At 38.0% G+C, this 13,370-nt stretch overlaps 1 protein-coding gene across 1 annotated transcript in view; it reads right to left on the bottom strand.

Moving 5' to 3' along the window:
* The window catches only part of CUBN (cubilin), a gene marked incomplete at both ends in the record, with an annotated part of 226,675 nt that overhangs the window by 142,602 nt on the left and 70,703 nt on the right, over window positions 1-13,370 (bottom strand). The window contains one exon of the mRNA XM_084253526.1: window positions 9,580-9,730. Within this exon, the coding sequence (XP_084109652.1) occupies window positions 9,580-9,730 (151 nt within the window). The remainder of the gene's footprint in view (window positions 1-9,579; window positions 9,731-13,370) is intronic.

The following is a 13,370-nucleotide window of genomic DNA, read 5'->3' as shown; positions in this document are numbered from 1 at the left end:
AAATGCTGCAGGCATCAAATAGCCAAATCCTTAGCTTGGTTAAGGTTCGCCTAACCTTAACTCTGACGAGTTCCTAAATTAACCAACTCCTCACTTATTCCTGTCTACCTCCCACTGTTTACCTCTAGTTAAGCCAATCTATTTGGAGGGCAGCTATCACTCCACTCTTCACTCTAATATAATTTCTCTTATTAATTAGTTTGCAAAGCTATGATAACAGGTTAAATGATTCTGTGGCCTATCCCAGCTAGAAAGGCATGATTCCATAAACCATTATGTGGCAACTATCAAAAAAGCACTTTATAAATGAGTAATAATGCAGACATTGTGTTGAAGGACAAATAACATCAATTTTGAACTATTCTTTTGCAAAGTAGTGCACTTTCCCCTATTATTGCTACTTGAACCTGAAAAATAATAAATCGTATAACTTAAAAGGGGCCCCTGGGAACCCCAACATTATTTACCTGGCAAAAATTGTTCCTATTCATTTAAAAATATTTATTATACTTAGTGGGAATCTAGTCAAAAATTACTGATTATAAACTCTGACCTTCTTTGCACTGTAATATCATTTAAACTTTTTTTTCAATGAAAAATTGTAGAGAAAAGTTACTTTCTTTTAGGCAAGGCACAGTTATTTAAAACAGTTTTTGTGTTCTGCTTCCATCATTTAATGGACTAGTGAGTTTAATAATTTCTCTAAGATCCCTTACTCAGTTTTCATATCCATATTATGGGGATGAAAATGCTTATTTCAGAGATTTACTGGAAAGAGACATGAGACAATATTTTAAAAACATGAACCAAAGCACCCACACATGGTATAGTTTTTTTTTTAATGACAGCATTAATAGCAATAATAAATAATATGTCAGAATTAAATCAATGCACTGAGCATTTCATCGTATTTTCGTACTCTTTACTCAATGTGGTTTAGTCAATGATTTATTTTTATCATTTCTAGTGTCTTAAAATAAATTTAAAATTACATTTAGGTGGTAAAATTTATTTTATTTATCCTATGAATGGTCTGTAATTATAACTAGAAGGAGAAAAGTCAAGGGCAAGTATGTTAATGTCTATAAATACATAGAGAACATAAAATTGTATCAAGACTTATCAAATGCAGTTACTATCTAATTAATAACAGAGATTCATTCTTTGCTTTATCAGCCAATATCCTTGAAGCTGGCATTAGTTTCTCTGAGTACATAGTGGCCTACACATAAAACAAGTCCCTGGATATGTAATATTAAATAGAAACATGGCAATAGTTAAATAAATGTTCAAAAAGAGAAATCTCTGGGGACAAAACAGTGCTCTACACTGAACATGATGTTTGTTCTGTGTTGGTTTAGTCATTTTGGGTTGCTATAAAATTTCAAACTATGAAAAGAAAATGTGTGGTTTCGTTTTTCACATTATATGAAAAAGTGTGGAATCCCCTGGAAATTATGTGTAATAGTTATGAGAGATGTTGTTGCTAGGAAACCAGAACACAAACAGAAGATTCAAGAAAGCTCTTCCTTTAGCCCAAATCACAAGGCTATTACAAATTGTGCAATATATGATTTGGGAAGGTCATGGATTTTTAAGGGTATTTTTTTCTTTTTATAACTATTTCAAAAAATGGCAATAGAAATAGATCTCTAATATGTTCAAACAGTGGCACCATGGGAATTGGGATGCAAGGCTCCTGAAAGGTCCTCCTGGTTACATGACTCAGAGCCAGAATTAAGTGAAGGTCAACTCTGTGTGTGTGTGTGTGTGTGTGTGTTTTCTGTTTGTCGTCAAGGAGGCAAATCATTTCAGGATTCAGCTTTTCTGCCCATTCTGAAATGTCTACATATGTGTAATGCTACCACTGACTACAATAACCTAACCTTGCTGGAACTATTCTGAAGCCAAGGTAAAAAGAGCAATGTGACTTTGTTAGTAAACTATTATTCCCATTTTACAAGAGTTAATTAAGGCTAGATCTGAAAAAAAAATTGGCAACACACATTAAAAACACTTTGCAAAAGAGACGTGAGAATTTGTCATAAATAAAAATCAGATACAGAATCATAATGCAGAAATTTATGCTTTGGTTGTATACTAAAACCACATCCATGTTCAGTCTCTGTGCTTAAAATTTTTCTAAGAGTATCGTATAAAATATCAAGTAGACTGAAATGGCCAGAATTAGCAGAACAGGATATAGCAAAAGGAAATAGGAAATAAGGTCTAGTCAGCATTTAGGGAAATAATCTAACTTAAACAGAAGTCATGTTTCTTAAAAAATTCTCTTTTATTCATATAAACTTCTTCCCAAACTGAACAGGATTTATTACATTATAATAAAAATATCACAAAGGTCCACATTTTTACCCATGTGCCTTTACCAAGAGATTGCTGACAGGCTTACTGAACAAAGGATGAGCTCTAGATCAGAAATGAGGTTACTTTAGAGGCAGACTGGGACAGAGGGTTTACCACATTCTGTCTCTGTGACAGTACATCTATCATCACCTAGCAGGAAGTGACACCATGAAAGCAATTCATGACCAGCAAAGAAAGGTCTCTGCCTGAGATTTAGACCAGACGTGTTATTCATATCCCCGCCTTGTGAGAGCACTCTTGGAATCTTGGCTGACCACAATTTACAAAATCACTTTCACTGTGAACATCCTACCTCCCAATTGTGAATTTTTGCATCATGCAGAAGCATAGCTCAGGGCAGACTATAAGAAATAAAATCTGAGTTCCTGCAAAGGCTCTCATCAATTGGTATCTGACAATTTGTCCTGCCTCAACTTCAATCACTTCTTTCACCTCAATATTTCTCAAATTGTGCATTATTGTTCCTCTAAGGAGCTTTTCAATTCCATCCCACATGATTGCAGTACCTCAGGTGTACTATATATCTGCAATGTACTTAATGTAGCTGTGTTTTATACATAAATTATAAAATTTTCTTCATCTTCCCCAGACCCAATTCTCAGTCCCTTGATACTGAGAACATGTGCTCTGACTGAAATACTTGCCTATTGCAAAACTCTGGCACTCTCCCAAGCCTCCCTGCTTCTGTTAGAAATCTCCCAATCACTTGTTTGTTTAATTCTTGTTCATTTTTTAGAAAGTCAGCAGCAAGTATCAAAGCTGCCTAGAAGGCCACTCGAACTTCCTCAGGCCCTCCTGGATCGCCTCCTTTGCATCATGCTTTATGGAATTATTTCACATTTGGTTTATTTGTTTGTCTCCCAAATCAGGTGCTATTTTCTTCTTCTCTGTTATGAACTGCACATGTCCTCCACCCTGAACTCATATGATGCACCCCTATCCTCCAGTAGCTCAGAATGTGACAGTATTTAGAGACAGGGGTATTCCAGAGGTGATGTGGTTAAACTGAAGCCCTTCAAGGTGGGACCTAGTCTATTCTGACTCATATGAAGAAGAAATTTGGACAGAGACTCCTGGATGCATGCTCACAGAGAAAAGGCGACATGAGGACACTAAGAGAAGTGGCTGAGGAGAAAGCAAACCCACTGCCTCCTTGATCTTGAACTTCCAGGCTCCAGAATTTTGAAGAATATATTTCTATTGTTTAAACTACTACCCAGTCTGTGGGACTTTGTTATGGCAGGCTGAATAACTAGTACATTCTCTATAATCTAAACACCAAGCCCAGAACCTGGCAGTGAATAAAGAAACGCTGGCTGGTTAGATGAATGGATGCCTGAAAGGAAAACATGTTCTCAATAAATACCTGCTTACAGAGGTTATTTGTAATTATTATAACATGATTCACAATTGCAAGCTCGATTTGTTGGAAGTTAGGCCCATCAGATTGTCCCAGTTCACCCTCACACTCTGAGGGTAAGTATCCAGCATTCACCTATCAGGCAAATGTCTAATGGGATGGGATGACAATAGATAATGGGGTCACCTTTTGTTCTCAACAGGAGAGTCCACAAAAACACCACCACACAAATGCTAAGACACAAAATAAATAGAATTCAGAAATTAGAATGAATTTCCTTGAAAGACCAATAATAAACAAAGACAATCAAAAAACCATGTAAAACAAAAAGAACTAGAGTGAAGGTTTATGGGAAAGAGTGATCTTTGTCAGATCACTATAAATATATTTTTTAACAGCCCTTTGGCACAATGCTGCATGTCCACAGGCAGGTAGTCACGAAGGTACTGATTCATGTTGTCACTGAGCCAATCATGGGAGATATTGATAAGGTTTTAAAAATGTTCACCCTGCTTGGATTTCTAAAAACACTTAAAGCTGAGAAATCTCATTAATAGCTAAACAGGAGATAAAATGGAAGCAGTCCCTATTGGAGAGGCTGATGTCATCTGCCTCACTACAGAAAAGGCCACACTTTCCTTTGTGCAAATCCAGGGTGACATCATCTCCTGATCACATGTCGCTTAGACCTTCCCCTGCTAGTTCCCAGCTGAGGGGTGCTCTCCCTTTGGAAATGTCACTCTTTCACTCACAAAGCTCCTTGACCTTGTTTGTATACTAGATTCTGTTGCTAAGTGAAAGAGGGCCTCTGGGAGCCGTGGCCAGAGGAGGCAAGGGGTGTGCACAGCTGGCGGGAAGGCCCCTATTCATAAAGCTTGTAGAAGGTTCTATATTCCCTTTAGCAACCCAGACAGAGGTCCCCAAGGCCGAATTCAGCCCCTGGACAATGCTGTCAATGCTGAATACTGTGAACCATTTAGCAGGGCAGGGCAACTGTGGCCATTTCTTTCTTTCCAGAGTGGGATTCTCTTTGATGGCTCATATAAAAGGCAAGGCAGTGTGGTTTAATCTCAAGTCTACAGTTCCACTTTAAATATGAGCTCACAAATAAAGACTGATTGTAGATCCATTTTCTCAAAGCAAATAGATTTGTGCAGTCCACAAAGAAGCACATTTTGTAAATGGGTTTATTTATTAATTGGCAAAAATGAATGAAGTGTGTGGAGATCCTTCCTCAGTAGCAGTGCTCAGGAAGTGATGCCACTGGGGAGTGTGCACTCTCTGTGCAGAGTTTTTGTGAGTTCTTATTGCCTGATTTGGAAAAAATTGGGAGGGGAAAGAGGATCTGAAAGAAGATTTAATTCTAGTGAAAAGAGGCTGAGTTTTAGGTATTTCCTACAGTCAGGTAAGGCAGCACAACCCCAGGCCAGAGTCAGGCTGGGTGTCCTAGGCTCTAGAACTTGATTCTGAGATCAAGATCTAGAGAGACTGTACACGGACAATCATTTTGAATTACATTCACATGAAAATACATGCATGTGCACACTCAAACCTAGATTCAATAATTCTATTACACTTGAAAATTGAGAGAAATCTTTATAGTTATCTCATGTTTGGTTGTTTTGTATTTATTAGTATTTCGAGTCACACAACATTCCATGTTATTTCAGTCCTTCAAAATCCTACTCAAAACTGTTTTCTCTGAACTATGATGGATTTCATGAAAGCAATGGGTTAGCCCTATCCTGCTGAGTCCCTAACCGTGTGCATCCAAATACTCCAGCCACTGCTTTGCTCTCCAGCCCCTTGAATACTGACTGTTCCTTCTGACTCTGGACTCCAGCCACTCTGGACTTCTGGTTCCCTCACAGTCACCCTGCTCCTTCCTACCCCAAGGCCTGTCTACCTGGGATCCTTTTCTTTGTCCTACTTGCTTAGATTTTAGCTGAAAGTTCCCGCTCTCATGCAGGACTTCTCTGACCGTCAGTTTCCATCAAATTCCCTTTTGTGTGCTCCCTGACACCATATTTTATTCTATATTTATTTATGTTCTTATTTGCTTGATGGCTACTTCTCCCAATTGTCAGGAAACTCCATGACAGCAGGAACCAGACCCAACGGTATGAGGGATACATGGTCCCTAGCCTTAGCACTGGACTTTAATATCCTGGATGAGAGTGGAAGAGGGAGAGGGGGAACAGGAGGGAGAGATCACAGTGGACTAGAGTGGCAGACTATGGTACTTAGGTGGTGGGTGTGCTACAGTGACTACAGCTGAGGGGGTGGGGGAATATCCTATACTTCAAAAATACCAACAATGATGTAAACTATGGGTACTTTAATTAAAAATAAAAATCTAAACTAGGGCCTCCCCGGTGGCGCAGCGGTTGAGTGCTGGGCTGCGAAGCTGCCCGCGACCTCTGCGGCGCCAGTTCGATCCCCAGCTGCTCCCCGGCCACCAGAGGAGGGTCCCACATGGCGCGCAGACCTCTCCTGCCGCCCGCTGCTCCCCTCAGCAGTGTACTTCTGCCTGCTCTGCTCTCCACTCTGGCTCTGGTGAATTCTTTCACCCCTCCGCGCTTCTGACTGTACCCAGTGCATGTATAAACAAAACAAACAAAAAACAAAAACAAAACAAAAAAAAATATCTAAACTAACTTAAAAACCTAAAAAACAATCTATTGCTCTTTAGTTAAAAAAAATACCCTGGATGACTGAAAAACTATGATTTAGATATCAGTATACCTCCAATGGGTAAGAAGCAGGGGAATCTTCCCCACTGAAGACATTTTCCCTGGCCCCTCTTCTCAGGCTATGGCAATTTAAAGACCCAATTCAGAAACAGAATATAAACTCTGCATATTTGTGGCATTGCATAACTATAGTATATAAGTCAGTTAATTTTGCACAGATCCAGACCACTAACTATCCCCTTCCAGAAGGTTCTTCCAAAGCAGAATTTACATACAGTGGGCTGCGGAGAGTTAAATAAAAAAATCAACTTCTGGTCCCAGTTGGCAAAATCTTGTTGCATAACTCTGGTTCCAAGCCTAGCAAGTTTTCAGCAACTGGGAGAAAGTTTTGAAATAGTAAACAGGAAAATAGAATAGACAGAGGGTGTCTTTGACTTTCCCAAATAAAGACAGTTTCCAAATGCACCAGTTAAAAAAAAAAAAAAATGTTCCCTCAAAAACAGAAAGCAGAGACTTTAGCAGAGGATTCATCTATGCCCATCAAGTTGGCTTGAAGAACCCTGTGATACAGTAATCTGATGGAGCCAACAATGATCATTAAATCAAACTCTTTAGAGTGTCCTTGAGTTAGTATGGCTAGAACATCTTGGAGGCAAAAGGAAGAGCCCTATGAAAAGTAACGCACAACCAGCAAAATCTCTACTTCAAAATTCTCCATCCTGGTGTATGACAGAATTACTAGGGACATTGTTAAACTGAACAATAGGCAAGGTTATAGCACATATCAGTGGAATTCTATCTCTGGAGGCTGGAACCCAGGCAATTCCAATGTGCATCTAAGGTTGAAGACTTCTTTCCTAGGTTTTTAGTGTCTGTCTTACTTTCCACCCTTGTGTCTCATGCAAAGCTTTTCCCCTTAAGATCTCTGGCACAGTAAGTTTCTTTCTTATAGGGGTCCCAATTCTTACATAACTGACGTTGAAAGATTGAAGATATTATTGCGCTGTTAGGACAATGTACCCTCAAAACACCTTTGAAGCATTCTCTAGTCTCTAGGAATGCTCTCCTTCTGCCACTTTTTTTCTCTAGCCTTAACATCTATATTTGCTTTGCTCCTCAAAATGCAGTCTACAGAGTAGCACCATCAGCATTGACTAGAAGTTTTTAGAAATGCAGATTTTGGGCCTTATCCCAATCTGCCCACAACACATCCTATATTTTACCAAAATCCCCAGTGAGTCACATGCATATGAGAGGATGAGAAACAGCGCTGTGGGATTATACCCTTAGCTCTTGAAAACCTTGATCATTTCCTGGGATTTCCCTGTCACTTTCATGTCTTTTCACTTTCTATAGTTTCTCAGAATCAAACTATTTCAAAATCACAGTATGTTAGAGTTGGGTTACATAAAAAGATGCATCAATCCAATCTCTTCATGTAATAGATAAATAAGCTGATATTCCAAGGTTGAATCTACTAACCTCGTGAAGAGAACAGTCAGAACAAGCTTAATTATCATGGCTCATTTATTTTGGGAATTCATAATCTGTATTTCAAACTGTAAGTGACTTTACAGATTAATATTGAATATGTTTAAACCCTGAAAATCCCATATTTATATTTGAACAGAAACACACTTGGTCCCCAGCTCATAATCTCACAAGATTTAACACTCAAACACAAAATAGGGTTATTGAGTGATGTAGCAATAGAACACTGAGATCCCTACAATAATGCACTATATTGTTAATACTCCAGAAGCAACCATGATACACGCACACATGTGCTCATCTTGGGATCACCCCTGCTTTTCACAGTAGCATCACAGCTCAGATGGCTGTGTGTGATTTTTGGTATAATATGGCAACTCCACTTTTATTTCAAATTGATTAAAACATACCAGTAAGCCCTAAAACCTTGGCTGAGAACTGCTAACCTAATATTCACAGACTAATTTTGAGGTCTGGATTACTTTAGGATAGATGTTCCCAAACTTTAATCACCAGGAAGACTGTTGAGACAGATTGTTGAGCCTACTCTGAGTGTCTGTGACTCTTCATGTCAGGAGTTTGAGAATTTGCATTCTAAAAAGTTCGACTAATTGCTGAACCTGATTTTGGGGGACCACATTTCAAGAATCACTGCTTTGGGGCCCTTTTCTTTCAGATTGACCCACATGAAGTCAATCTAAAAATCTCAAATTTGTATTAAAAATGAATTTTCATCTTCAGAGGAACAATTATATGAAGCTGTTTCCTGAGCCACTACATCATACGTGGGCTCAGAGGCACCACTACACTGTCTGGGAAGAAAATCACACTACTAGCTTAGTGCATCGCCAGCTTAATTTCTCTGCCTTGCCATCTTATCAGTCTAATCTTCCTTCTTTACTGCTGGTCGAAGTGACTCTCATTTTTCCCTTCTATCCTTGTCACTTCATCTCTAACTAATGTCAAGGTGAGCCTTAAATCTCATTTTGTTCCGCTCTACTTCAAAGACTCCCATACAACATTGCAATTTGCTTGCCACATCCAGGTCTTTATCCATAGAAACTTCCCACTGCTGTCTCCTTCCTCTTAAGCAATTTATCACCTGTGCTGTCATAAGCACTATCCAAATCCTGTCCATTTTGACTTCACCTCCGCTCATAGGATTTAATTCTCCAAGTTCCAACAATATCTGAGCAAATTTTCTAAGACCTAGCACCAGATTACTACCCTGATCCCATTATTTGTTGATGGGGTTGTTTCCAGATATAGTTAGAAAAGTAACAATTCTTGATCAAAGAAAAGATAACACATACACTAAAATTGGTTCAAGATTTACAATGAATGAGGGCCTCCCTGATAGCCCAAGGGGTTAAGATGCAACCTATGAAGCTGTCTGCAGCCATTGCAGCATGAGTTTGATTCCCAGCCAGCCAGGGAGCAATCAACATGGCGCAGCAGACCTCTCCTGACTCACCCACTGCTCCCCTCAGCAGTGTATTTCAGTCAGTCTGCCTGTTCTGTTCCCCACTCTGTCTCTGGTGAATCCTCTCACCTCTTCCCTCCCCCCACCTTCACATACACACCACTGGCCTGTACTCCAGCTCTTGTATGCATAAATAAATAAATCTTAAAAAAAAAAAAACAACTTACCTTGAATGAACCAGTACATCTGAAATCCTTTCTCATGGTGACCAACCCCATCAGTATGGAATAGCACTTGAAGCTTGGAGCCTGTGGTACTCCCTGAAGGGGGCAGATCCTTTCCACAGTAGCGCCCCATTCTCTGTGGGCCATCATAGAGCTGAAATCAAAGAGAAACTTCACAATGTAAAAACCATAAAATAAAACTTCACATGGTTTGTCTCATGGAAAAAGTGACTACTCATGTAAAGAAAGTATTCCTGGGTTCAAATATCAAGGGCAAATCTGCAGAGGTGGGTTGAAGAGACGAGGTTTTAAAATTAAAATTTTAAGTAACTAATTACATAGAACTTTAGGGATAGATCTGATTCCTAAGGCCAATAAATCTGAAAGTCCACATATTAATCATTTGGTTTTACATCTGTTTTACATCACATAAGTGATGTTTAATGAATTATAAAATAAGACATTTTAGAAAGCTACAAAAAAGGAAAATACAAAAATTAATCGCATTGAAGATAATCACTGTTCATATTTTGTTAATACCATAATTTCATAATCAGATTCTACAAATGTTTCTCTTGCTAACATTTCCTTTCTTTGTCTGATATAGGTTTGTTTATAAATTTGAGCTATAAATTTAAGTGTATTCCTTGTTTTTCACTAAGTGTGGCACTAAATAGTCTGTGTAAACATTTTTAGTGGGGGCTGTGAGTGCTATTAAGACATTGTATTTGCATTACAATTCTATTGTTCATTTAGATTACTTTTGACTTCCTATCGATATAAACACAATATTTGATGTTTTCAATTTCCCTCAGAAAATATTTCTATAAGAGGAATTAATCAAAGAATATAACGTTTTATGGGTCTCTCTAAATATATATATACATATTAAATTTCTTACAGAAAGTTTATATAATTTTATTCTCCTACCATAAGTTTACAGAAATGTTTCTTACAGTGGAACCTTGGCAATTACAGCTATTATTTAAAAACTGGTGCTGGAGGGAGTTGTTGTTTCAACTGGTGTTACTCTGAGGTTGAAGCTTTTTTCCCCATGATTATTGGGCATATATATTTCTTCCCCTGGAAATTTTCTTCTGAAGTCTTTTCTCACTGAGGTATATATACATCCTCTTGTGCATACTTTATCTGTTATATTTTTAATTTCATCAGATACATAAATCCAAAATTTAAAAAACTCTGCTGGCTCTCTTCAATCAGGAATGATAATAATAATCTGAAAAGACTGGCTCTGCCTCATAACTTGAGCTATTATATTTTCTCTTACTCTTCTAGTATTAAACACTTTGTCCTAGTTACCCTTGGGGCGAGCTATCCATGCCAATAAAATGGAAAATGTTTTATCAAAGATTTGCTAACATTCTTGGCTATCCTCATAGAGAGTACACGTATGTAAGAGCATGTGTGAATGTGTTTATTGCATGTGACTCTTGATTCAATAAATTCCCAATCAACCAAATTATTTTGATTGACTGAAATGTTATGGTGTAATTGTTTGAAACATACTTATTTAAGTTCAGAGAACTTCATAATCAAATTCTGCAAAGCACCTCCAATGCTATCTTCTCTAATCCCTATAATCAGTCATAAATTTGTTTTCTTTTAAACCCCATCATCTTTCATTTATGCTTCCTTTGTGGAAATAGTCACATTCCCACACACTCTAGTTATAAGCATGTGTGTCTCTCTCTCTTAGTAATTATGAGTTTCTTAGAGCCCAGACTGCCTCTCTCATCCTAGGGCACAGTTTGGCCAAGAACAGGTTCCCAGTACATCTTCAGTGAACAGACACAAATATTCCCCCACCCAATGCATTTATTTTAAGGAGAATTAATCTGCACTATTACTTGAAACCTTTATAGTTAGATACATATTAGGGTCCTATGTTCCTGCAAGCTCCTTTTAGGCAGCAAAGAGCCTGAATCTTTTGTGGCCTCTCTGTAGATGGGGTTCCACGCAAGATCTTACTGAAGGTCAGAAATCTGTTATTTATTAAATGTCTCAGCTCTGTCTCCTTCAGTTCTCAAAGCTGGCTTACTCATCTGATAGATATGCTTGTGAGATTTGGCAGGAGGTGAGCAGGGTTTTAAAAAGAGAACCTCACAAGGGCATCATCACTGATCCTGAAGCATTAAACCTCAACATTTTCAGCAAATGAATAAAGATGAGGTTTACTTTTCAGGCTTACTAGTTCAGCTTCCTTTTTATTTATTCTTTAATACTGCTATTCAAATGTGTATATTTATCATCAAGTTTCTAATATTGTAGATATTTGGCAGGAAACAAGAAAGAGAGAAAGAATAAATCAACATAAAAAGAAGAGGGAACTGCAACCAAAACCCTTCCCCTCCAAGAGCTCAGGTCCACCATCCAGGGCAGAGGAGAGGGTACAGAGTGGGAGGAGGCCCAGTTCCAATATGTTTGCCCCTAAAGGACTGCTTCATTGTAAGAAATTTATCTCAGCTTTAGCATTTTTATTAAATCTAGCATATCAATTGCATTTCAAAACTAATTAATACAAAAATAAACATACTGTTCCCAAGCAGAGGCATAATAAGCAAGAAAAACACTCCCCTGTTTTCCACCCCAAAAAGCTCACTTTAAACTTTGCATTGTAGTTCAGTGACCGACACTTTAATTATTTCAACTTAAGCAGCAAAACATGAGGTAAGATTTCTCCATGGCCACAATCACTCTGTGTTTGATAGATCTTATAGAAATAATGGGGAGTGAGATTATGAGGAAGTTTTAGTCTATACAAGGTCATAATTATGATAGTACTTTTTTTATTTCATTTTTATTTTAGTGTATGATAGTACTTTTTGCCTCTCAGTTCAGCAAGGATAGGAAACCTGACATTTTCACATAACTTTGAAGGGATTTCTTTTTCTTCTTTCCGGATGGGATTACCTCATTCAAAGAGGGCCCCTGAGTCCCAGTAGTTCTTAAATAACATTATGAATGGGAGGGGGACAGGGGCAAAGGGAGGCAGTTTGGGGGAAAAAAACCTGATGAATGACAATTAGTTTTTCTTTGCCTTTGGAGGGAAGAGAATAATGCATTGAAACAAACATTAAGCAGACATTGATGAAAATGCCTAAATATAATGTCAAATAAATTAATGAATTAATTAGTGTAGAACAGAACTTCTATAAGAAGAAAAGTTTCATACCCTCAATTTTATGTCTTTCTAAAGTTTACACTTAATTAAATCAGGACTTTTTGTTTATATTCACACAGATGGCTAACGTCACCTCCACAATTCATTCCCGCGTAAATTTACCACACAAAAAGGAACAGTCATTTTTCAAAGTACACAAATACTGGTTACCATGGAAACCTGTTAGTGCCTGCTGCTTCTGATTCTGTTTTCAGAGCAGAATGTTAACCACAGGACATTCCAGCTGTGACTCATTGCCACTACTGGCAAGCATGCTGGCTTGGTCCCGCTAAGGCTATGCACGATTTCCCCTGCTTTTAGAAAATCTACAGATCTACCCAGTGTGAACAATATTCGAGGTTGGAATTAGGTCCATATACAGGAAACTAGTAGAAATTTAGAAAAGAAAGATTAAGATTCTGACTTGAGTATGCAGATCTAACTTGTAAAACTGTGTTTAGAGGTTGTATTTTTTTAATATTTGAAATGATGCTTGTAACTTCAAGTTGGCTGTAAAATGTACCACCAAATGTGGATATCTGTAAATGAAAAACTTCTCATGCTGAATCCTTTTAGTTATCCTCTTAAGGAGACTATTGGTTTAGGACTTTTG

Source organism: Talpa europaea (genome assembly GCF_964194135.1).
Source record: "Talpa europaea genome assembly, chromosome: 14".
NCBI lineage: Eukaryota > Metazoa > Chordata > Mammalia > Eulipotyphla > Talpidae > Talpa > Talpa europaea.
This window is presented reverse-complemented; position numbering and strand designations above follow the sequence as displayed.